Source organism: Geotrypetes seraphini, chromosome 13 (genome assembly GCF_902459505.1).
Source record: "Geotrypetes seraphini chromosome 13, aGeoSer1.1, whole genome shotgun sequence".
NCBI lineage: Eukaryota > Metazoa > Chordata > Amphibia > Gymnophiona > Dermophiidae > Geotrypetes > Geotrypetes seraphini.
In genome coordinates, this window is record NC_047096.1 from 46,046,798 (window position 1) to 46,073,775 (window position 26,978).

General features: G+C 42.0%; 1 protein-coding gene across 6 annotated transcripts in view; it reads left to right on the forward strand.

Annotated features, from left to right (window-relative positions):
• Positions 1-26,770, forward strand: part of ZBTB44 (zinc finger and BTB domain containing 44) — a 100,745-nt gene extending 73,975 nt beyond the window's left edge. For 3 of the 6 annotated variants that reach the window (XM_033917516.1, XM_033917515.1, XM_033917520.1), the window contains 3 exons: positions 1,844-2,007; positions 10,874-11,174; positions 25,335-26,770. In XM_033917516.1, coding sequence (XP_033773407.1) covers positions 1,844-2,007; positions 10,874-11,174; positions 25,335-25,620 — 751 coding nt within the window. In that variant the 3' untranslated portion in view covers positions 25,621-26,770. The remainder of the gene's footprint in view (positions 1-1,843; positions 2,008-10,873; positions 11,175-25,334) is intronic. The other 3 variants (XM_033917518.1, XM_033917519.1, XM_033917517.1) reach the window with 3 other exon arrangements.
• The last annotated feature ends 208 nt before the right edge of the window (positions 26,771-26,978 follow it).

A 26,978-nucleotide genomic window follows, 5' to 3' on the forward strand; every position in this document is an offset into this window, starting at 1 on the left:
GGCTTATGGTTTGGTCATTGAGTAGAGATGCATAGGTTCTCTCCCCCCAAGGTGGTCTCTAAGCTTCTCTATTCCAGGAAGCCTTCTAAGTCCCTGGCTTACATCGGGGTCTGGCAAGTTCTTGAATCCTAGTGCAGGGAATGGTCCCTGTCTTCCTGGACTCAGATGCCTGATATTTTGATGTTTCTTCAGCTAGACCTGGATCAGGGGCTGGTTCTGAGTTCCATGCTTCTCTGGCTAGTTTCCATGGGAAGGTAAATGGTATCTTTCTGGCTTTGCATGGAGAGGTGACTCATTTGCTCCCTCTATTATGCCCCTCCTTCCTTTCATGGGACCTCAGTCTGTTAATCCAGGCACTATCAAAGTCCCTGTTTGAGCCTCTAAGCTTGGTGTCCAACAAGGGCTTTACTATCGGGGTGGTGTTTCTGGTATCACCTCTGCTCATAGAATATCTGAGCTGCAAGCACTAATTTGCCTGGACCTGTATCTATCCTTCATGGAGAACTTAAGGTGCTGTCTCTGTTCTATGTTAATCAGGAGGTCTGCTTGTTCTCTTTATTTTATTTTTTTTGGCAGAAGGTTCGGCTCCTGGAGATTGGATGCTCCACAAACTAGATGTTTAGAGTACACTGCTCCAGTACCTGAGAGAGGAAAATGAATTTCAGTTCTGTGCTTTTTGTGTCCCTAGGAAAGACCAGACAGCCTCTAGATCTCCATTCCAAGGTGGATCAAGACATCTATTGTGTCTATCTACATCAACAAGAATCATCCTATGCCTCAAGGACTGAAGGTTGATTCTATTAGGGCTCAAGTCACCGCCTGGGCAGGGGCACAGGCAATGAACGCTGAAGACATTTGCAGGTCGGTGACTCTGTCATCGTGCCATTCCTTGGCTAAGCGCTACAAGCTGGACATGTTGACCAGAGTCTGCTCAGACTTTAAGCAGAGTTGTCATGGGGGGGGGCTTGTCTTCCCTCCATCCAATAGACTGTTTCAGTGCAGAATGGTGGCGCTGACATTAAGAATGGAGAAATTGTCTTACTGAATAATTTTCGTTTCTTTAGTTGATGACACCATTCTGTAGTCCTGTCCTTTGAAGACCTCAGCCAAGGGTTCTGGGTGTGCTCTGTGCTTCCTTTTCAGTGCTTAAAAAAATCATTTTGTGATTAGCAGCCAAACAGGGTTCCCATGATAATAGCTTTATTGGGGTATATGCAGAGTAGTGAGTGCTACTCTGCAATGTTTTGCTTACTTGATTATCATTGCAGCTGCAGTGGCTGATGGGTATGCATGCCTTACTAAGGACTTTCTGCTGCTTGGACAGATGCATCCAGGAAGCATTATACCTGATGTCAGTGATGTCACTGTCAGAATTCAGTTTCCTGAACCTCTGCCTGCTGGTAGAAAGGGATAACACTAGTCTGTCAATGTAGAGAGCAACATAGCATCTCATTTTCTCCCACTGTTTGTGCAGGATAGTGTTGCTGACTAAAGAAAAGAAAATTATCTAGTAAGACCATTTCTCCACCTTTCATCAGATCAAAGCAAAAAGATGATAATGTCATAAATTTTGAGTCAGATTACATTAAAGGAGTTTTGGAAGGGGGGAAATGAGGAGAGAAGATTGAAGTGTTAGCAGAATGACTAGGAAGTGACAAGAGGAAGCAGAATAGTGAGTTTAAAAACCCAAGCTTCTTAAGTCTTTTTCTGTTAGTTTTGAAGTGTTTGATCATTTTAACTTCAAATGTCTTATAATCCTGATTAAAATTCTGATAAATCCAAGTGAAAGTATGATCCATGTAACTTATAGGTAGCAAAACTGTGGGTTGCTTTTCTCTTCCAGACTGGAGAATGCCCAGTACCCATATCAACTCTACATTACTCCCTCAACTAGCAGCACAGAACGCCCTAGTCCAAATGGTCCTGACAGACCTTTTCAGTGTCCAACCTGTGGTGTTCGCTTCACTCGCATCCAGAACCTAAAGCAGCACATGCTCATCCATTCGGGTAAGGAAAAGCTCAGCACTGTTCCATTTAAATCATTAATAGTCAGGTCCCATGATCCACTGCATCTAGAGCACAAACTCATACACTTCTAATATAAAATGTGTGTTAATACAATTTCTCTGTAAACTTAGTACATGGAAAACTGGCAGTGAGAGTAGTAATCACGGTCTAAATTAATGCTTCCTCTACACAGTTCCATAGAATGCTATTAATCAGTGCACCTATTTTCTGACCTAAAACATCTCTACTGGCCATTACTACTTCCCCCTAGAACCAAATCATTCTTTACTAAATAAATTTTTTAATTACTATGGTGGCTTTGCTTTTAGCCAGACATTTTTTTAAGGATTAGTCTGAGTCAAATAAATTCATGTTAAGCCCAGGCTAAATCTCAGAGATGATAGCAATGTGCAAGCGGCATTATTTAATTAGATTGTATGCTGTAGTATTCTTTTGAGTTATATTATTTATCCTAGGACAAGCAGGCAGCATAGTCTCACATGTGGGTGATGTCATCCACGGAGCCCAGCATGGACAGTTTTAAAAGTGAACCATCACTTTAAGCTTTAAGAAGCTTTGCGACTGCCCGCACCATGCATACGCGAGTGCCTTCCCACCCGACTTAGGCGCGCGGTACCTCAGTTCTCCGTGGAGTGAAGAAGCTGTGTTCTAGACTTCGTCTGGTTCGCATGCCTTTGATCTGCTGTATTCTCGGCTTTCGGCCATTTCTTTTCGACTTTATTTTGGTCTCTCGAACTTTTTGTTCTTTTTGTTTTTTCTTTAAAAAAAGAAGTTACGTTTTTCATTATCTCATGGCGGGCTTGCCCCTTTGCTGTTGTGTGAAGTATTTCTCAAGGCTTCTAGCCATTGAATTTATTTTATTTTTCTATGGAAATTCTACGTTTAAACATTGAACTCTATTTTCCCATCCATGTCAAAGCCATTGATGGGTTTTAAAAAGTGCTCTTGGTGTCAGCGTCCTATATCCTTAACTGACCCGCATAGCTGGTGTTTGCAGTGCTTAGGCCCCAAACATCATGTGGAATCCTGCCTGCGCTGCTCTACCCTACAGAAGTGTTCTTTAAAGGCGAGGTGCCTCCAACAATAGAAGCTTTTTGGGTCGGCGATTGATGCCAATAAGCATTCTGACCCGGTGGTAATATCAGTACCTGCATCTACATTGGCATCGGATGACATCCCGGCATTGTGGAAGCCAGCTAAGGAGCCATCCTCTTCCCAGCTAACATCACAGGCCTCTTCCACATCGAGTCACTTGATGCAGGCTAAAAAGCGGCGTCATCATTCTCTATCTCCACAGGTGTTGTCTCCTTCAGGATGTGTGTCCTTGTCGTGGTCACCCACCCTGAGACACCCTGCCGCACTGATAGTACCAGTGCAGCTCTTCAAAGAGCAACTCAATGAGTTTTTTCGGAGGGAGCTTAGAGACATCCTGAGGTTTCATTCTGCACTGCTCTTAACTTCCACTCCCTCGATACCAGCCCAGTCTCAGCATAGCATATTGAGGCCACAGGGTACCAGATCTCCATCAAGGCTTTGATCAACATCGCATTGATCACCTAGTGTGCATCAATGTTCTTCATCAAGACATCTATCCACTGCTTCAGAGCATCGCTTTTCATCGAAGCATCGTCATTCTTCTTCAAGGCAGCGCCATGTTTCTTTGCATCGTCGTTCTTTGACTAGACGCTCTGCATTGAAGCATTGATCCCATCCTACTGGAAGTAAAAGATCTTCCCATCGCTCCTTCTTCCTCCTCATCGAAGTGGTACCGAAGACGTCGAACAGCATCGTTTCGCCAGTCTCACCATTCTCCTCCTCATACATCATCATTTAGAGAATCTTCTGAGATTTGGGTGGTTGATTCTGACCTGTCTCGGCATCATACTGATTCTGAGTGTGAAGCCACTTTGCTCCAGAGTCTTGTGGAATACCATCAAATCCTTCTCCTCCTCTAAGGAGGTCTCCTCCAGAAGGACGCTCTTTTGCTAAGTATGTCAGACAGTTGGGACAGGCTTTACCGGTCAAGCTAGAAGTAAACACTGAGCCCAAAGCAGAGCTCTTAGATGCCTTTGACTATGATGAGCATTTCATAACTGGGAAAATCCTCTCGTGATTATTGAAACCCCCAGGAAAAATGACACTCTCTATAGAATCATCTCCTGTCCAGGGTTTGACAAACTGCAGCTTTAACACCAATCGCTGTTGGTAGACTACACCCTCCAGCACCAGGGTCTGTGCTTCCGCACCACCAGGTCCTGAGGGTCAGACCATGGACAAATTTGGACGTCGATTCTACCAAAATTCAATATTGGCCAGTAGAGTCATAAACTATAATTTTTATATGTCATTCTACTTTAGACATTAGGTGAAAACATTGCCTGACTTTGAACAATACATTCCCACACAACATCTGGAAGAATATCAGCAGACTACTCATAGTCTTTTTCAAACCTTTGAAATATCATCCAGAGCATCAGCCATGTCTGTGGCAATGAGACATTTAGCTTGGCTACGAGTCTCTGACATGGACATCAATTTACAAGACCGACTAGCCAATATTCCGTGTCTGGGAAAAGAGATTTTTGGTGAGAGGGTAGAGGCAGCTACCCAAAAGCTCACCCAACATGAGCAAAACTGGAATTCTTTGAATAGATCCAAAATTAAATCCTAATCATCTAAGTCGGCTCCAGAACCAGCTGCTTATGCTTATAAGAGGCATTTTCCTGCTACATCCTCTTCCTCCACAGAAGAGGCAAAAGCAGCAACGTCCTCAAAAATCACAGTCAGCTGCTCCTCAAAAATCAACAAAGTCTTTTTGACGTGCTTTTAGAGAGTATAGCCAACTTACCTCCTCTCCAGCTTATCGGAGGTCGTCTGCAATTTTTACCATCATTGTTGGGCTCTCATTACAACGGACACTTGGGTTCTAAAAGTCATCACGGAGGGGTTATTCTCTTCACTTCGAAACACTCCCTCCAAATCACCCTCCAAGAGATTCCTCTTTCACATCACAACAGATGTCCCTTCTTCTTCAGGAAATCGAAACTTTGCTTCAACTAAATGCCACGGAAGTAGATCCTACTTCACAGAAAAGTCAGGGGTTCTACTCCAGGTATTTCCTAATTCCAAAGAAGACGGGAGGTCTTCGTCCAATTCTTGACCTCCGAAACTTAAATATTTGGTCAGGGAAAAGTTTGACATGTTATATCCCTTGGGACCCTTTACCCCCTTCTGGATCAAAATGAATGGCTATACTCTCTAGACCTCATGCCACACATGCCCATACACCCTGCTCACAGAAAGTTCTTACAATTTTGTTTGGCTCATCGTCACTTTCAGTTCAAGGTTCTTTCATTCAGTCAGGCGTCCTCTCCAAGAGTGTTCACCAAGTGCCTTGTTGTGGTGGCAACAGCTCTACATAATCATGGGCTCCAAGTTTTCCCATATCTGGACAATTGGTTAATAAAAACTACATCACCACAAGCAGTGCTATCTGCAACAAACCTGATGATAAACATTTCTTCAATACTTGGGGTTTTAAGCCAACTTTCCAAAATCTCAATTTCAACCCTCCCAGCGACTTCAGTTCATAGGATCACTTCGCGACACAGTGCTTCAAAGGGCTTTCCTTCCGCAGCAAAGACAAGACACAGTAATTCATCTTTGCGAACAGGTCTCTCTTCTAAAAACCATTTCAGCCAAGTAATGATGTGTCTCTTGGGTACATGGCTTCCATAGTTCATTTAACGCATTTTGCAAGACTTCATCTTTGCATGGCTCAGTGGACCCTAGCTCTCAGTGGTCTCAAGCTCTCTACCCCTTCTCTCAAAAGATTAGTCACCTCATCTCTTCATCCATTGCTTCAGTGATGGATGGATCCAATCAATCTATCCAGAGGTCCACTATTTCACATTCCTCCACATCAGAAGGTGCTCACCACAGACATGTCCATGTATACTTGGGGAGCCCACCTGGACGGTCATCGTACACAAGGCAGTTGGTCAGTTCAAGAAAAAGCATTTCACATCAATCTGTTGGAACTCAGAACAATTCGTTATGCTCTTCAAACATTTCAGAGCAACCTTTCCAATCAAGTCCTCCTAGTTCGCACAGACAATCAAGCAGCAATGTATTACATCAACAAACAAGGAGGAACAGGCTCTCTCCTTCTCTGTCAAGAAGCCCAGTACATTTGGAATTGGATGATTGCTCGCAATATATTCCTCAAAGCTGTGTATGTACAAGGTTCTCAGAGCACTCTAGCCGACAAACACAGCAGATGTCTTTAACCACACGAGTGGACGCTCAACTCCAAAGTCTTATGCCACATTTTTTCACTATAGGAAACTCCTCAGATAGATCTATTTGCTTCTCCCCACAATCACAAATTGTGTCAGTACTGTTCCATGCAGTATTCTCCTCAACATCTGGAGGCAGATGCTTTTCTTCTGGATTGGACGGACAAGTTCCTATATACCTTTCCTCTAATCCCTCTCATTCTCAAGATATTGGTCAAACTCAAGTTAGAATCAGCCACTATGATCCTCATAGCTCCTCAGTGGCCCAGGCAAATTTAGTTCTCCCTTCTTCTTCAGCAGAGTACCAAGGATCCAATCACATTGAAAATTTTTCCATCTCTGATCACTCAAAATCAAGGGTCTCTTTTACATCCCAATCTGAAATCACTGCACCTCACAGTTGATACTTTTCAGCCTGACTTCAGCAAATCCTAATCTTTCTGATGCAGTTGAAGCCATTATAGCTGCTTCTAGGAAAATTTATACTCTGCAATGTTATCAACAGAAGTAGACACGGTTCACTACATGGTGTACTCTCCATCATCAAGATTCTCCATCTTCATCTCTGTCATCAGAGCTGAATTATCTTCATCTTTCCAATTCTGGACTAAAAACTACTTCGGTCAGAGTTTACCTCAGTACTATTAGTGCTTTCCACCTGCCTGTCAACAATAAATCTCTGGCCTCTCACCCCCTTGTTGCCAGGTTTATGAAAGGACTTTTCAATTGCCAGGTTTATGAAAGGACTTTTCAATTCCAAGCCTCCACTCAAACCACTTCCAGTAATCTGGAATCTTAATGTAGTGCTCACAGCTTTGATGAAACCACCATTGGAACACAAATGGACACAGCAGAGACGGCCAGCAAGCCGGAATCTCTATGGGTTAAAATACCGGGAAGGAAAGGGCCTGAAATAAAGATGGGCCTATTTTATCGCCCACCGGGGCAAACCAGAGATATCGATGAGGAAATGGAAGCCGAGATGAAGCGTGAATGCAAAAGCGGCAACGCGGTTATTATGGGAGACTTCAACTACCCTGGGATAGACTGGAGGCTTGGAATCTCGAAATGCGCTAGGGAGACAAAATTCCTGGAAGCTACACAGGATTGTTTCATGGAACAGCTTGTTAGAGAACCGACGAGAGGAAATGCCACTCTGGATCTAATCCTAAATGGGTTAAGGGGACCTGCAAAGGAAGTAGAAGTAGTGGGACCGTTGGGAAACAGCGATCATAATATGATCAAGTTCAAGGTTGAGGTAGGAGTGTCAAAAGGCAAGAGATCCATTGCGACAACTTTTAACTTCAGGAAAGGAAACTACGAAGCAATGAGGGAATTGGTAAGGAAGAAACTTAGGAACACTTCCAAAACATGGCTAACGGTAAATCATGCCTGGTCCTTCTTCAGGGACATGGTGAGCGAGGCGCAAAATCTGTATATCCCCAGATTCAGGAAGGGGTGTAAAAAGAATCGAACAAAAGACCCGGCGTGGATAACCAAAACAGTGAAGGAAGCGATAGGCAATAAGAAAAAATCATTCAAGAAATGGAAAAAGAACAAAACTGAGGGGAACTGGAAGGAGCACAAGAAGCATCAAAAAGAATGTCACCGTGAGGTTCGGAAAGCCAAAAGAGAGTATGAAGAGAGGCTAGCCAGGGAAGCAAGAAATTTCAAACCATTCTTCAGATATGTTAAAGGGAAGCAGCCGGCTAGAGAGGAAGTGGGACCGCTGGACGACGGAGACAGGAAGGGAGTGGTGAAGGAGGAGAAGGTAGTGGCAGAAAGGCTTAACATGTTCTTCTCGTCAGTATTTACAAACGAAAACACGTCCAACATACCGGAACCTGAGCAATTCTTCAACGGAAGTCAGGCAGAAAAATTAACATCCATAGAAGTGAGCCTTGAGGACGTTCGTAGGCAGATAGAAAAACTAAAAACTGACAAATCCCCGGGTCCGGATGGCATACATCCAAGGGTTCTGAAGGAATTAAAGGAGGAGATAGCGGAACTACTGCAGCAAATTTGCAACTTATCCCTGAAAACAGGCGAGATCCCGGAAGATTGGAAGATAGCCAACGTTACGCCCATCTTTAAAAAGGGATCAAGAGGTGACCCGGGAAACTACAGGCCGGTGAGCCTGACTTCGGTTCCGGGGAAAATGGCAGAAGCACTGATAAAAGAAAACATCGATCAACATTTTGAAAAAAATGAACTTCTGATAACCAGCCAGCATGGTTTCTGCAAGGGAAGATCGTGCCTAACGAACTTATTGCACTTCTTCGAAGGGATCAACAAACGGATGGACAAAGGAGACCCCATAGACATCATATATCTAGATTTCCAAAAAGCCTTTGACAAGGTGCCCCATGAACGTCTACTCCGGAAACTGAAGAACCATGGGGTGGAAGGAGACGTACATAGATGGATCAGAAACTGGTTGGAGGGTAGAAAACAAAGGGTAGGAGTGAAGGGTCACTACTCCGACTGGAGGAGGGTCACGAGTGGTGTCCCGCAGGGCTCGGTGCTTGGGCCGCTGCTATTTAATATCTTCATAAATGATCTAGAAACAGGAACGAAGTGCGAGATAATAAAATTTGCAGACGACACCAAACTATTTAATGGAGCTCGAACTACAGAGGACTGCGAAAAGTTGCAAAGGGACTTGAACAAATTAGAAGAATGGGCGGCGAAATGGCAGATGAAGTTCAACATTGAAAAATGTAAAGTATTACATGTGGGGAGCAGAAACTCGAGGTACAACTATACAATGGGAGGGATGTTATTGAATAAGAGTACCCAGGAAAGGGACTTGGGGGTAATGGTGGACATGACAATGAAGCCGTCGGCACAGTGTGCAGCGGCCGCTAAGAGAGCGAATAGAATGCTTGGTATAATCAAAAAGGGTATTACAGCCAGAACGAAAGAAGTTATCCTGCCGTTGTATCGGGCGATGGTGCGCCCGCATTTGGAGTACTGCGTCCAATATTGGTCGCCGTATCTTAAGAAGGATATGGCATTAGTCGAGAGGGTTCAAAGGAGAGCAACACGTCTGATAATAGGTATGGAAAACCTGTCATATTCTGAGAGATTGGAGAAGCTGGGTCTCTTTTCCCTGGAGAAGAGGAGACTTAGAGGGGATATGATAGAGACTTACAAGATCATGAAGGGCATAGAGAGAGTAGAGAGGGACAGATTCTTCGAACTTTTGAAAAATAAGAGAACAAGAGGGCATTCGGAAAAGTTGAAAGGGGACAGATTCAAAACAAATGCTAGGAAGTTCTTCTTTACCCAACGTGTGGTGGACACCTGGAATGCGCTTCCAGAGGACGTTATAAGGCAGAGTACGGTACTGGGGTTCAAGAAAGGATTGGACAAATTCCTACTGGAAATGGGGATAGAGGGGTATAGATAGAAGATTACTGCACAGGTCCTGGACCTGTTGGGCCGCCGCGTGAGCGGACTGCTGGGCACGATGGACCTCGGGTCTGACCCAGCAGAGGCATTTCTTATGTTCTTTATGTTCTTAATGGCTTCCAGTCATCTCAAGTTTCTCACTTGGAATGTAGTCTTCTTAATCTCTCTTAAGTCTACCTGTAGAGTGAGTGAACTTCAAGCATTGGAGACGGATCCACCATTTACAGTATTTCATCATGATAAAGTGGTCCTCCACACTCATCCTAAATTCCTTCCAAAGGTGGTCACAGAATTTCATCTCAATCAATCTATCATGCTGCAAGTATTCTTTCTAAAGCCTCATTCTCATCCTGGAGAGACAGCTCTTCATACATTGGACTGTAAATGTGCCTTTGCTTACTACATACAAAGGATTAAGCCACACAGGACATCATCTCAACTGTTCATCTCCTTTGATCGTAACAGATTGGGAAAGCCTGTAACCAGAAGGACTATTTCTACATGGCTGGCAGGCTATGCTATGCTCAGGCTGAGCTGCAGCTCAAGAGACATGTAAAAGCATACAAAGTCCGAGCTATGGCAGCATAAGTAGCTTTCTTACGTTCCACTCCCATTGATGAAATTTGCAAATCAGCTACTTGGTCCTCAATTTATACTTTCACATCTCACTAATGTCTAGAATCCTATTCTAGACAAGATGGTCATTTCAGCCAAGCAGTGTTACAGAATTTATTTTCTTATAGCCAACTCTCCTTCCATCCCATTTCAGTAAGCTGTTCAGTATGCTGCCTGCTTGCCCTAGGATAAAGCACAGTTACTTACCGTAACAGGTGTTATCTGGAGAAAGCAGGCAGATATTCTCACATCCCTCCCACCTCCCTGGGTTGGCTTCTTAGCTTGTTTACCAAACTGAGGTACCGCACACCTACATCAGGCAGGAATGCACTCGTGCATGCGCGGTGTGGGCAGTCGCGAAGCTTCTTAAAGCTTAAAGTGATGGTTCACTTTTAAAACTTGTCTATTCCGGACTCCATGGATGACGTCACCCACATGTGAGAATATCTGCCTGCTGTCTCTGGATAACACCTGTTACGGTAAGTAACTGTGCTGTATTTATTTTGTATTTATTTCAGGCATTAAACCATTTCAGTGCGACCGCTGTGGGAAAAAGTTCACGCGGGCTTACTCCCTAAAGATGCATCGCCTGAAACACGAAGGTAAACGCTGTTTCCGGTGCCAGATATGTAGTGCCACATTCACTTCCTTCGGGGAATATAAACACCACATGCGGGTTTCTCGGCACATTATCCGCAAGCCTCGGATTTACGAGTGCAAAACATGTGGCGCCATGTTCACCAACTCTGGAAATTTAATCGTGCATCTGAGGAGCCTGAATCATGAAGCATCAGAGCTAGCAAACTACTTCCAGAGCAGGTGAGGTGCACAACAACATCCAAAAAAATCCAATCCTAGTTGAGGAAACTGCTTTACTAAAACCATCTCTTCCTGCTTTCTGGGTTAACCTGTGGTTGCTACCAGGTTACTACAATAACCGGTGTTCGTTTGTATCTAAATTGCTAGATTTAATCTTTTTGGTTTACTTTTTAGGTTTTTTGATTAGGTTATACTTTATTGAATGTAGTGCTAATAGCAGAGATAGATATGCCATAGTAGTGCACAGTGACCATGAGCAGTGCCGGCTTCCTGCTCATTATCTTATTAGCATTTCTCAACCCTTTCCATGGAGGGCTAATGAATTGGCTGGTTTCTCGTCCTAGCTAATTTTTAGCCTCTTTGCTTAGACTGGAAATTGATACCATTCAGCAAAAGTTATGGTGGCTTTTTATTACCCCCCCCTTTTTTTTTTTTAATTTATTTATTTATTTATTTTGTAACTTCTGCGCCTATGATGTCTTGAACATGGTTAACTGCAAACAATTACATTTCAGGAAACACTGATAATTGATTTTGTATAATAAAGCTTCAGGTTGCATGAAACAAACATCACCATAAAAATGGTAGTAGTTATTGATTGCTGCTTTACTAAACTTAAAGTAGCAAAATGATTGGTAATTTATCTTTTATCTTTTTCTCTATGAGTATGGGTCATATATTTGATATACTGCCTTCTCTGAGGACAAGCAGGCATTTCTCACGTGTGTGATGTCATCCACAGTGCCCAGTGTGGACTCTGCCAAGTGTACTATCATTTTAAATCTTTGAGGCAGTTCCCCCCACTATGAACATGCCTTTCCACCCAATGTTGACGTGTGGGATCATCATAAGAACATAAGCAATGCCTCTGCTGGGTCAGACCTGAGGTCCATCGTGCCCAGCAGTCCGCTCACGCTGTCCAGGACCTATGCAGTAATCCTCTATCTATACCCCTCTATCCCCTTTTCCAGCAGGAAATTGTCCAATCTTTTCTTGAACCCCAGTACTGTACTCTGCCCTATTACGCCCTCTGGAAGCGCATTCCAGGTGTCCACCACACGTTGTGTAAAGAAGAACTTCCTGGCATTTGTTTTGAATCTGTCCCCTTTCAACTTTTCCAAATGCCCTCTTGTTCTTTTATTATTCGAAAGTTTGAAGAATCTGTCCCTCTCTACTCTCTCTATGCCCTTCATGATCTTGTAAGTCTCTATCATATCCCCTCTAAGTCTCCTCTTCTCAAGGGAAAAGAGTCCCAGTTTTTCCAATCTCTCAACGTATGAAAGGTTTTCCAAACCTTTTATCAGACGTGTTGCTCTCCTTTGAACTCTCTCGAGTATCGCCATATCTTTCTTAAGGTACGACGACCAATATTGGACGCAGTACTCCAGATGCAGACGCACCATCGCCCGATACAACGGCAGGATAACTTCTTTCGTTCTGGTTGTAATACCCTTCTTGATTATGCCTAGCATTCTATTTGCCTTCTTAGTGGCCGTTGCACACTGTGCCGCCGGCTTCATTGTCATGTCCACCATTACCCCCAAGTCCCTTTCTTGGGTACTCTCATTCAATAACATTCCTCCCATCATATAGTTGTACCTCGGGTTTCTGTTTCCCACATGTAATACTTTACATTTCTCAACGTTGAACTTCATTTGCCATCTCGTCGCCCATTCCCCTAGTTTGTTCAAGTCCCTTTGCAATTCTTCGCAGTCTTCTTTAGTTCGAGCTCCACTAAATAGTTTGGTGTCGTCCGCAAATTTTATTATCTCACACTTCATCCCTGCTTCTAGATCATTTATGAATATATTAAATAGCAACGGCCCGAACACTGAGCCCTGTGGGACCACACTCGTGATCCTCCTCCAGTCTGAGTAGTGGCCCTTCACTCCTACCCACCAACCAATTTCTGATCCATCTATGTACGTCTCCTTCCACCCCATGGCTCTTCAATTTCCGTAGTAGGCGCTCAGGGGGGCACCTTGTCAAAGGCTTTTTGGAAATCTAGATATATGATGTCTTTAGTTTTCTGTGGAGCTGAGAAACTGTGTCTTTCAGTCTCTCAGCACATCAAACCTTTGATATTGGAGAAGGGTAAATGGGTTCCCCAGGTATCTTTGCTGAGACCGCTGCTTTTTAACATATTTATCAATGATCTAGAAATAGGAATAACTAGTGAGATAATTAAATTTGCTGATGACACAAAGTTGTTAAAAGTTGTTACATCGCAAGAGGATTGTGAAAACTTACAAGAGAACCTTGAGAGACTGGATGTCAAAATAGCAGATGACGTTTAATGTGAGCAAGTGCAAAGTGAATCGTGTGAGAAAGAAGAACCCAAACTATAGCTACATGATGCTGGGTTCTATGTTAGGAGTCACTGCCAAGGTAAAGGATACGTGTCTTTGTTGAGGATACGTTGAAACCTTCTCCTCAATGTTTCAGTGGCAGCTTAGAAAGTAAATAGAATGTTAGGAATTTTCAGGAAAGGAATGGGAAACAAAGATGAAAACCTTATAATGCCCTTGTATCGCTCTGTAATATGGCTGCAATTTGAATACTGTGTGCAGTTCTGGTCGCCGTATCTCAAAAAAGATATAGCAAAATTAGAAAAGGTACAGAGAAAGGTGACGATAATGATAAAAGGTTTGGGATGACTTCCCTATGAGGTAAGGCTAAAGTAGCTAGGGCTCTTCTGCTCGGAGAAGACTGCTCAGGGGTGATATGATAGAGATCTATAAAATACTGAGTGGAGTGGAAATGGTAGATGTGAAATGCTTATTCACTCTTTCCAAAAATACTTGGAGGCATGCACTGAAGCTATTAAGTAGTAGATTTAAAACAAACCGGAGAAAATATTTCTTCACAGAATGTGTAATTAAACTCTGGAATTCCTTACCGTAGAATAAATTGTTTTACTACTTGGGATCTAGCTAAGTACTGGGAACCTGGGTTGGCCACTGTTGGAAACAGGATACTGGGCTTCGTGAACCTTCGGTCTGTCCCAGTATGGCAATTCTTATGTTCATATACTTTTTTTTCTAAATAATTCTTCATTTATTTTTTTTATTTTTAATCTTTTCTAGTAATTTTCTCTAGTTTGGTCAAATTTTAACTAAACTTTTTTGGTTTTCAGGCCATTTCAAGCCTTTTTCATACCCAAGGAGTATGAATGGTTTTCGGTATACCTTTTACTCGAGCTCTCTGGGCCATCAAGCCCTTTGACCACATCAGCCATTTTTCCTCCATGTAAAAGAGAATGCCAAGTGACTTTAAAAATATGTGCTCAGTGCAATAGGACCATTTCAGGCTCTGACTCTCTCTCTGCCCCACCCCCTATAACTGGTGTGTTCAGTGTCTAGGTCCTGAGCATCAGGACATTCGCTGTGACCTCTGTTTGTGCATACAAAAGAGATCACTTAAAGCCAACAGACTCCAGTGTGATAAACTTTTTGGATCTGCATCGACATTGAGCTTGGCTGGGGGATTTGGAACTGGATGCTTAACCTACGTCGGCATCAACACTAAGTGCACTGACACCACATCAAGAGTGCCAGGCATCACGTTGTCCATGCCTTATAAATCAAGGGATCCTGCACGTAAAGCTAAGAAGCACAAGCATTCTTCCCCTTCTAGGCATGGCACAGGATCTTCCAAGGTATCATCATCCTCAACAATCAAGCATCAATTTACTGAGGAGCACTCACCATTGCTACAGATAATGTTTCCTCTCAGGCATGCCTTAGCATTGAGGTCTCCCATGCCCTGACAACTGGCATCACAAACTGCTTCCAGACCGATGTTCTATCAGGTACTGACTCCTGCTCTCCAGGAGGAGATGCAGACTATGCTCAGACAAGAGCTTTCAGAATTGCTACAGATATTGGCTTAAAAGGCTATTTCGTCTACCTCAGGTCATCCCGAGGCTATGTTGGAGCATCCATGAAGGAGATAATCACACACCCCTGTTTGATGTTGAGCTTTGGGGTCTGCATGGACCCATCCGACACAAGCATTGCCATTGGCAGAGGAATTATCTCCCGAGGCAGAGGATCTGACCCCAGCCTCAATGCTTTTCCATAGAGTTGATGCTTCTCTCAACGCACTTTTCCTGACTCCCCTAGAAGAGACTACTTTGAGGAATCTGACTCGGATCAGGATCTGCTAGACGTTTTGGCTGAAGAGTCCTATGGCATATCTTCTGATCTTTCTCCTCCTCCTCAAAGGTGTAAGTTTCTGCCAGAAAGTATATTTTTCTCTGGCTTTGTACAATGTCAGCTGGCACAGGCCTTATATTTTAGGATGGAGACAAAGAAAGAATCTCACTCTGAACTCTTTGAGCTCCTTGACTGTGACTCTTCTTGTCCTCCAGGTATGGAAACCAGAACTTTGAACTCCTTAAGCAAACACATTTTTCAAGAATCCATGCTTACTAATAGGATCATGTATTACCAATTCTAGAGCACCATTTATTATAAATCTTAAAACATCTGCCATTTTTGATGAATTTCTTTATCAGGACAAACTTAGACTTCCAACAACTTGGCCAAAACTTGTTAACTACTAAAAGGTTTCTTACCAGAGGAACCTTTGATGCTTTTGATGTTTCTTCTCGCACATCTGCAGTGGCAATGTGTCACTTGTCTTAGCTTCATATGTCTGATCTTGACAACTCAGTTCAAGAACATCTCTCTAATATTCCTTATAAAAGCAATAATTTGTCCAGTAACAAGGTTGAAGAAGTAGCTGACCTAAATAAGAAATATACAGACACCATTACAACCTTATCTATGCCACAGACCTCTACCTCTTCATCTTAAATAAGGGTAAATCAAAAAGTAAATGCAAAATACATTTAACGGCTTTAATAAAAGTAATTGTGAGCAATTGAACATATCACTTTTTCATATAGTCTCCATGAAAGACGACACATTTATTGTATCATTCAATTAGTTGCTACATTCCTGCAGAGAAGTTTTTTGCCTGCTTACGAAGCCAGATGAACCCCACTTCCTATACTTCATCATCAGAGGTGAATCTGCGACCTTGCAGCTTCTCCTTCAGTAGACCAAAGATGTAATAATCAGTAAGTGTCAGATCCAGGATGTAAGGAGGATGTGAAGACGTTCGAACCCAAGCTGTTGTACCGTCTCTTCTGTCGCTGCTGCAGTATGAGGACGTGAATTGTCATGGTACAGCAAGACTGTTTTGGACAACATTCCTCTTCTTTTGCTGCAAATTGCAGGTTTAAGTTCATTTCACAAAATGCACAGTAATTTTCACCATTCACTGTTTGCCCATGTGCTTTGAAATGCACCAGAAAAGGCCCCTTCATGTCCCAAAAGAAGGTTAACATGATTTTCTTAGACACAGGCTGATGTTTGAATTTCTTCTTTGCTGGAGAAGACGGATGTCTCTACTAGAGAGCTGAACGGGGACGAAGGGAATCCCGCTGTTCCCACGGGTTCCCCCTTCAGGTCACGGGGATCCCATGGGGACGCCCCCTAGGGTCACGGGGATCCCGTGGGGACGCCTCCTAGGGTCGCGGGGATCCTGCGGGGTTAAATACATTGCAAACTCGAGCCGCGAGGATCGTCTTCTTTTTCCTACCTGCCCTGCCACCACAGCATACAGCCGACCGGAAGTCTTCCATGATGTCGGCGTTGACGTCGAAGGGAGGGCTTAAGCAAAGCTCTCCCTCCCTCAGACGTCAGCGCTGACATCGGGAAGACTTCCGGTTGGCTGTGTGCTGCGGTGGCAGAGCAGGTAGGAAAAATTCAAGGGTTATCATGTTTATCTGATCATCAGAGGTCAGTTTCCTTCTTACTTTTCTGGAACTTCAGAGGCAGTCCAGGCAGCATCGGCCTTTTAAAGGGCTACGGTTGGCTCAATTCTTCTCCTGGATGTTGTGTAAAACTAAACTCTTTTGGAGGATGGTTGGGGGCATGGATGGAAGTTGAGAGCATGTCCCTGTGAGATGACACTATCAACTCACTGGTCAGTGGTAAAAGAGCCCAATGGTGATGGTAAAATAGAAGTCTGTCCCCAACTGTAAGCAGAGGTAAGGGCTGAGGGAGACATTGATAATGCTCTCAAAGAAGAAGGTAAAGAGACGACTGCTATTGAAATTGAAATGCAGTCAATTTGTGTTGCTTTTGTTGGCTAGGATATCTTTGGTTGGATTTGTGGCAAGAAGAGTCGTAAGAGGATCATCGCGAAAGGCTGGAGTACCTCCTGGATGTTTTAAACTGCTGGCTGGACTGAGACCTAGACGGGCCTGTCATGCATTGACTGCATTGTTTAATCTTGTTTGCAGCCTCTTCAATATGGCCATCAAACAAATGGTCTCCTCTGCAAGTGATGTTAGTAAGATGATCCTGGACTGAGGTCTCAAAATCAGATATGCGAAGCCATGCAAGATGGCACATAGCAGTGGAAACTCTGGAAGATACATCAAAGCAATCAAAGGACACTCTTAGCTATATGCTTTCTGGTGGCAAGTAGATTCTTAACCACCTGTTGGAAAGGCTGGAGCTGGTCAGCAGGAAGATGTTTCTCAAAGTTTGGTAACTGTTTGACCAAGGATTTGAAGTAGATGGACACACAAAATTGATAGTCTATAATGCATTTAGCAAGCATGGTGGCTTGAAAAATGCACTTACTGAACTTGTCTAAAGTTCTGGCCTCTCTACCTGAAGCTGTGAGATTTCATCAAGGCTGATTCCACCACAAAAGATTGGTGATTGCAATCTGTAGAGGGAGTCTATCCTGCGAGGGGCCACTGGGACTGTAAGAGGAGTCTCCCCATTTTTGAAGAGTGCCTCTTTCATCACTTTATGCAGTGGAATCTTAATGAAGACTGCAGGCCACTGCTCATAAAGCACAATTACTTACCATAACAGGTGTTATCCAGGGACAGCAGGCAGATATTCTCACACATGGGTGATGTCACCGACAGAGCCCCAGTATGGACACTTTAAAAGTGCATCGCCACTTTAAGACTTTAAAAAGTCTGAGATAGCCTTCACCGTATATGCGCGAGTGCCTTCCCGCCTGACGCAGGGCTTGCGTCTCCTCAGTTAAGATAAGCTAGCTAAGAAGCCAACCAGGGGAGGTGGGTGGGTTGTGAGAATATCTGCCTGCTGTCCCTGGATAAAACCTGTTACGATAAGTAACTGTGCTTTATCCCAGGACAAGCAGGTAGCATATTCTCACACATGGGTGACCTCCAAGCTAACCAGAATGGGATGATGGGAGTGTTGGCCTTCAAGAACATAATTTTGTAATACTAACTGGCCGAAGTGCCCATCCCGTCTGGAGAAAGACTCTAGACAATAATGATAAGGAAATGTTATGAACTGGGGACCAGCTTTACAGAATTCTGCAATAGGAGTAGATCTAAGCAAAACTACAGAATCTGCCATAGCTCAGACTTTATGAGCTGTGACCTGACTCATCAGGTTTAGGCCAGGTTGAGCAAAGCAGAACGAAATACAGGTAGCCAATCAGTTAGAAACGGTTCTCTTGGAAATAGGATGCCCCAACTTATTAGGATCAAATGAGCCTAAGAGTTGGGGAGAAGTGCTATAAGTCTTTGTCCTGGCAATGTAAAAAACCCAAAGCACACTTAATAGTCCAGAATGCAAAGAGCCGTTTTTCCTGCATGAGAATGAGGCTTAGGAAAAAAACTGGAAAAACAATCAATTGATTGAGATGAAACTTCGTCACCACTTTCGGCAGAAACTGTGGGGAGGTGCGCAGAACCACTTTATCATGGTGGAAAACCGTGAAGGGTGGATCCTCCACTAACACTTGCAATTCACCGAACCTCCTGGCAGAAGTGAGCAAGATAAGAAAAAACAACCTTCCAGGTGAAAAACTTGAGATGAGCTGTGGCCATTGGTTCAAATGGTGGCTTCATCAACCTGGAAAGAACTACATTAAGGTCCCAGACTACAGGGGGGGGGGTTGTGAAAAGTCCTTTTATGAACCTGGAGACCAAGGGATAAGCCGTAAGAAGCTTTCCCTATACTAGCAGGTGAAAAGCTAGAATAGCACTGAGATGGACTCTAATAGATGAAGTAGAAAATCCACACCATTCCACTGACAAGGAAGTTGAATTGTGATGATGAAGACACCAGGAAGAAAACCTAGCCCACTTTTGATGATAACATTATAGCATGGCTGGATTCCTCGCGGGGACGGGTGGGGACGGAGGGGATTCCTCACGGGGACGGGTGGGGATGGAGGGGATTCCTCGCGGGGACGGGTGGGATTCCTCACGGGGACGGGTGGGATTTCTGTCCTCGCGCAACTCTCTAGTCTATACTCCTTGCTTTGTCTTTTGCTGTCCGAGTCATAGTGATGCACCCATGTCTCGTTGCCAGTGACTATTCACTCCATAATACTCGGATCTTTTTCAAACCGTCTCAGAAACTGGGTTGCAACCTCCACACGCTGTTGCTTGTGCAGATCAGTAAGCTATTTGGGAACCCATTGTGCGCAGACTTTCCTGTATCCCAAGTCATCATTCATTATGGCAAATGCAGATCCATAGATATCCAAATTTGCTGCCAATTGAAACCATTATCGGTCAGTCTTCACTAATCAAGGCATCAGCCCTTTCAATGTGCTCTTGTGTGGGCAACCAGAACGACCTTCTTCAGTTATACCTGCTTTTCCCACTTTAAACCTTTTTACCCATTCATAAATCTTTCCTTGGTTCATGGTGCTATGTCCATACTGAGTCAATATCCAACAGTGAATTTCCACAGGTTTCATTCCCTCTGCCCAAAGAAAGCGCACTACTGCATCATGTTCTTCAGTGGTGCAATCTTGCAATGGAGCGTCCATGTTTTTGACCTCTTGGCTGCTACACGATTAAAGCCCGAGTGCTGCACTGTGCATGGACAAACTATAAAACAGGCAATGTACAAGTACATATGTTGCATGTCACTAGCTCTGTTCTGGTTATCACGTAATTTAACAATTGTCTTTAATTTTTGATTCACCCTTAAAGAAGATATATGGCTCCATCTTGATGCTTCTATTACTATAATACTAAGCATTGATATAATCAGCCTACTCCATCATCTTCTAGGAATTCTAATCAATGCCCTCATGCAAAGCAACAAAAGGCTTAAAAAAAGCACAGGCTCAACCCCAGTCGAAATAGCCTTCTTTTTGACTCTTTCCTAGAGAGCATTGCCTTTCCTCTCCCGCCCAAACTTCCCACTGGAGGCAGGTTGCTACTTTTTCACTAATGTTGGTCCCTCATTACCATTGACCAGTGTTGTCAAGGCTATGTCCTACATTGGGTCACCAGAACACACACACGCACACACATAACGTCCTCCAAAGACCCTCCTTCACCAGGAACTCCCCAGCAAAGTGCTGTCATCTGCATTATCAGAGATTATCCAAGCTTCCAGGAAGCCATCCACTCAAAAGTGTTACTTCTGTAAGTGGATATAGTTCTCTACCTGGTGTACATTACATTCTCTAGAACCTATTACTTGTCCGCTTCCATCCATTTTGGTCTAACTTCTACATCTTTCCAGCTCCGATTTGAAAACAAATTCAGTCAAGAGTTCATTTAAGTGCTATAAGTACTTTCCATTTGCAATTGGATAGAAAACATTTATCTATTCATCCCTTAATGTTTTGTTTCATGCAAAAACTCCTCTTAAGCCACCTCCAGTTACTTGGGATCTAAATATGGTTCTCTCTGTATTTACGAAGACTCCTTTTAAACCGCTTCAATCTTGCTCTTACTTGGAAGGTTGTTTTCCTTGTAGCTCTCACATCTGCTTGACGTGTTGATGAGCTTCAACCCCTTGTTTTAGATCCGCCTTACACAAGATTCTATCACAACAGGGTAGTCCTTTGTACAAATCTGAAATTCTTTCCTAAAGTAGTCTCAGAATTCCATGTTAATCAACCCATAGTCCTGCCTGTATACTTTCGAAAAACTGCACACACATCCTGGAGAAGTAGCGCTTCATACCTTGGACTGCAAGCATGCATTGGCTTACTACCTGGACCATACCAAATCTCATAGGAAGTCTTCCCAGATCTTTGTAGCTTTCATTCCTAAGAGACTGAATGTCTCAATTACAAAGCAAACCATTTCAACTTGGTTGGCAGACTGTATCTCTCTCTCTCTCTCATATGCTCAAGCTGAGCTGACACCTCAAGGCTGTGTGACAGCCTACAATGTGCGAGCTATGGCTGCCTCAGTAGTTCACTTCCTTTCTGCTTCTATTGAGGAAATCTGCAAAGTGGCTACATGGTCCTCAATACATACATTTACCTCTCATTTCTGTTTGGAACAGAATTCCAGAAGAAACAAGCGGTTCTCAACATCTTCTTACTTCCTAAGCACCAACTTTCCCTCCAGCCCTTTGGATTACATCAATATGCCCTTAGGCTCATATTTATTGAATATTTAAACTCTTAGAGTCATAATCCTGGCAGCTAGGGAGTCCCACATGTGAGAATATAATGTCTGTTTGTCCTGGGAGAAAATGAAGATACTTACCTGTAGCAGGTGTTCTCTGAGGATTACAAGCATATATTCTCAAACCCACCCACCTCCTCTTACTGACTTAACCTTTTTTTTTTTTTTTTGTTAGTGTATTGATGGGTCCCGTACTTCAACAGGCAAATATTTAAAGTGACAGTACACGTAGCAGTGGCTGCACTGGGCTCTGTGAATGATAAAGGCAAAAAGGAAAAAAACGAAAATTGCCAAAAAAGTCAGCAAGTTGTATGGGGAAAAAGAAACCTCTCACCAAATAAACCAATGAGAGGAGGATGATACAGAGTGAAATAATTCTGTAACTTTGTTTCACTTAACATAGGTTTTTTGGAAGAGACCTCATTACTGGGGAACTGAAATGAACAAATAAAATTTGCAATAGTATTCCCCCCGGGCTGACAACTCATATGTGGACAATCACTACAGCCCAAGTGAGTTCGCTCCTTACATCATAATGTACTCTCTACCTTTTAGTGATGATGTGGAACAACAAAATCTAAATCTAAACAAAAAGTGAACTACGGACTTTCCTTTCAACACAGATAAGTCTAGCATTTTTGGATACTTTAATGTTTTTATGTGTTGGATATTTCATATAATTTGTCATTGCGCTTATGTGTAAATGGACAGTAATGTGCAGCTAATTGAAAATTGAAGACTTTTCCTATGAGAGGAGGGTGAACAATACACACATTTTTTCACTTTTTGTTTAGATTTGGATTTTGTGGTTCCACATCATCACTAAAAGGTAGCAACTTGTGCTGCAGTGATAGTCCACATATGAGTTGTCAGCCCGGGGGATACTGTTGCAAATTTTCTTTTTGTTCATTTCAGTTCCCCAATATTGAGGTCTCTTCCAAAAAACCTATGTTAGATGAAACAAAGTTATAGAATTATTTCACGCTGTATCACCTTCCTCTCATTGGTTTATTTGGTGAGAGGTTTCTCTCTCCCCATACAACTTGCCGAGTTTTTTGGTACTCTGTGAATGATGTCACCCACATGTGAGAAAACATGCTTGCTGTCATCAGAGAACACCTGATAAAGGTAAATATCTTCATTTTTCTGTGGTACAACCAAAGCAGTTTATATATTATATACAGGCCCGCTGGAAATTGCCTTCATCTAATTCATATTCTAATGTATAAGCCACCTTATTTTGTTAATATCAAGATACTCCCAGGATCTGGTCTTAAAAGGTAGGAATCCGGGTTTACTGCTTGTGTTCCACCATAGGTTGTTTCATTTTTCAGCAATCTAAACAAAAAGGTAATTGTAATAATAGTGCTACGTCCTGAGAGCAGTAGAATGTGAGAAATATATTCCAGCTGGTTGGTTCAGATTTTATTCCAAAAAGTATCTGGTAAAAAAGTTTTAGAATATAGGCTTCTATCAGGTTACACCTGATCTTAAAGCTTGTGTTGGCTTCCTTCATCCTACCTTAATTGCACAAGGGAATTTGGTTCATAGGATAATATACATTAGCAAAAACAGTTGTCCTTAAAAATATATTTAGGTGCATTTCAAACAATAAAAAAGGTATAGGAGCATTTCAAACACAGTAAAATTGGAAGAAAAGTGGAAACATTTTTTTAATCAAACCTTGATTATTATTTTGTTTTAGTTTTTGATTTTTTTTTAGCAGACTTATTTGTAGAGATTATGTATGATTTAGATTAGAAAAGTTATAGAATTAGAACAACACTTTGACTGTAGCTGATGCAAGTGTTTTAGTTGTACTGAAATACCTGCCCTAAGAAAACAGAACTCACTAATAACTCCTAAAAATAGGTTAATGCTAGATCAAGAATATCAGTATGAATGAAATTGAAATAGAGACTTTGGAGCTCAAGTGCCAGCGGTTATTTTGCCTTTAGAACAAGTCTTGGCTAATAACCTTCTTGCGGGCTATCATCAGTCCACGTAATTTTTAAATTTGTTTTGTATGAAAACTTTTTCTATTGTATTTCATATTCTATCTCATTTTTGTATATATTAAAATTACCTCAAAGGGCACCAGTGAAAATCGCTTTATAAAGATGATGTATATATAAATAGATGTTTTTTTGCACCCTTATCCAAGATTTTATTATAGTACTTAGCTCAGGTGTAGTTTCTCTACCCAAGCATCTGGAAGTGATACAGCTTACGACGGAAGATCTCTGTTTCGCTCTCACTCTATGTAAAGAGCTTCTTCAGGAAATGAGTGTCTTGCAATTACAAGTACTGTCCATTTTTCAGTGCAACCTCGGCATATTCTAGCCTTTATTGGGAAAACAGAAGCCAGAACTAATTTCCAAACTGTAGAACTGCACACCCTAACATCCTCCATAACTTGGAGCAAGCTCCAGCTTCCATAATCCTATCCATCATCTTGATTATTTTTTTTATTTTTTATTTTTTTTTGCAATCTGCCAGAGAATCTCTCAGGAAGTCTGGGTTCCACAGAGCTAAATCCTGTATTTCAAACCAAATAGTTTATTTTCTCTTAACCTTTTAAATTCTGGCTGGAGTAAGGGGTTTTTGTCTCATTTTAAAAGTACACATAGTAAGAAGTGCTATGATCTCTTTCTCAATTATAAATTTTACTGCTGGGTTACTATGTTTGAAATGCTCCTTTAGGGTCACGCATTGTCAGAATAGTATCACAAGGTAGCTCAGATTGAAAGGCTTCCAGTTCATTTATGGAGTCTGTGATTTCACTTGTATTATACCCAGCATCAACTAATTGGCTTATGTTTGTGTAAGGCAGTTTGTGCATTTTGCAAAAATATGTGATGCATGGAATACAGGATAACTTGGGATCAACATTTGAAGACCTTACAAAATAGAAATTCTGATTGGGAATTACAGCATGCAAGTGGCAGAATTCAAGCATATTTAAGACAAACATAAAGGGAGCTTTAGTAGCAGAGGAAGAGAGAAAGGCAATAAATCTAATATGACTGTTGACAGCAAAGTCACAAACAGTATGAATTTTTCATCTGATCTTGCTGTGCTCATATAGTCCCTAGTGACATCAGAAACTGAGTGATCTCTAGAAAAATATTTTTTCTAAAGAAAAGTTCCTCAGAAAGATTCTTTACAAAATCAGTCATCTCTGCTGCTACTTGTAGGATTAATTTACAGTAGTATTTATTCAAAATGCTTAGGATGGGTTTTTGGATTTTTATTACTTTCCTTTTTGAAACTCAAGCTCAAAGCAAGTTATATTTCAGGCACAGTAGATAGTTCCCCACCATGGAGGGCTTAAATCTGAAGGTCTTATTTACTAGATATTTTTGTAAGACATAAAATGGGATAAAACTTTTAGTAAATAGGTTCCTACACTGAAATATCAGGCAGTGGAGGGTGAAGTGACTTGTGAAGTGGCTTTAGGAAGGGAAGCAGGATTTGAACCCAGGCTTTCATGCCTCTCAGTCTACTGCTCTCATCACTAGGTACTCCTCTATTTATGCTCAGTGTCTAGAAACAGAAAACCTCAACCATGTTACTGTCCAGCTCCATATAATTAGTTTGCAAGTTTTCTGAATATTGCTGAAGTCATCCGTAATATTTTTATTGCTGTATTGAATTGTAATCTCTGTCTCTTCCCTATCCTTTACCCTTTCTCTTCCTAGTGATTTCCTAGTGCCGGATTACTTAAACCAGGAGCAGGAGGAGGCCCTTGGGCACTATGAGCTAGCGGAGCATAGTTTTGAGAGCAATGCCTCTGTCCAAATGCCCGTCATTTCTCAAGTCTCCTCAACACAGAACTGCGAAAACACTTTCCCCTTGGTGTCTCTGGGAGGGCTGGTAGAAAAGGAAGAAGAAGAAGAATTACCAGAGCAGCCAAAACCTAGTGCCATTTCGGAGAACCCTAGAGATGACACCCCAAAAACGGAGCTGTCTGTTGCCCTCGAATAGTGGCAGTTTGGTTGTATTTTTTAAATAATTCTTTTGGCTCTTTGGAAAGTGCCTGTGTTTGGTCCTGTACATTTTAATTTAATTTTTATAAATGAGGAAGGAAAAAAAGAAAATGTTGACTTTAAAAATAAGAAGTTTTTAAGCTATGTAATGAAACAGAAAACTTTAATGTTTAATTTTTTCAAAGTTTTAGATTTTTTGGGAGGAAAAACCTTTTGAAGACAGAATGCACAACAATCTTCCCTAGACAAATCATTGAAGCTGTGACAGACTTGTTCCTCTTAACAAACACCAAGCTAAAAACCATGAATCTTTTCTTCTTTTACCATATTACATCACAGTAGATTCCGAGAGAGAAGAAATCCTAATTTTATCCATGTATTTCAAGCAGCACGTGTCCAGAAATGTGATACCGGAAGGCTTTCTGAGTAGATATTGATCATTGGTCTACAAGGAATGCTATGTCACAGGTTAAATGTAGTGCAGACAGTTCTAAGTCAACAGAAAGGGCTCTTGGTGAGATGAAAATAGACATGTCTCAAAAAGATTGTACAGCTCAAATAGAAATAGGCCTTTTTTTTTCACTCACTGGTTCTCTTACTGTGATTGGAGACCTGTAAAGACACTTAACAGTAATCTTATCTGTTGGTGGGCAGGGAAACAGCTTTGTCTACTGCAGGTTTAAAAACAAACTTTTGGTTTTAGCCTTAGTTGAACTGAAATTTTGAAACTTTAGTTTTATATCATTTAAAGCCTGAAAAACTTCTTTAAAAGTGTTGATTTCGAACAAGCTTGTTTTCTGGGCACTGAGTTGGCTTTTAATGGGCTTACGGTTGGAAAGAGCTCAAAAGCCTTTGAACTAAATAACCTTTCCCTATCTGCATTTATATTTATGATTGTTTTGCAAGGGAAATTGAGCATGGACATAGTCAACTATTTTAATTACACTATACAAACCAGCTCCATGGCCATGTAACTGTTGTTCTCTTAGCAAGCTCTCTTGAAAGGAATCTTTTGTGTAGAATGTCACTTTTTCTGGCCTGTGACTGTACATTTTTACTATGAACTTTTCTTTTCCTCTCTTTTTTGGGTTTAGAGTTGAATGCTTTTATTCCCTTCTCCCATTTTACATAGTTTTTTTATTCCTGTTGATCAGAAACCTTGTAGGAACTTGAAATATCAGCAATACAAAATACATTGCTAATGAAACACTTTCAGAGGCAGAATTCGCTGTATAACAATCTCTTTTTGCATAATGCACATTGAACCATTGGCAGCTATTACTGTAGTGTGATTTAAATGAGAGGAAATAGAAATTATTTTGTAAAAGCCAAAACTAGTTGGTTTATTAAAACAGC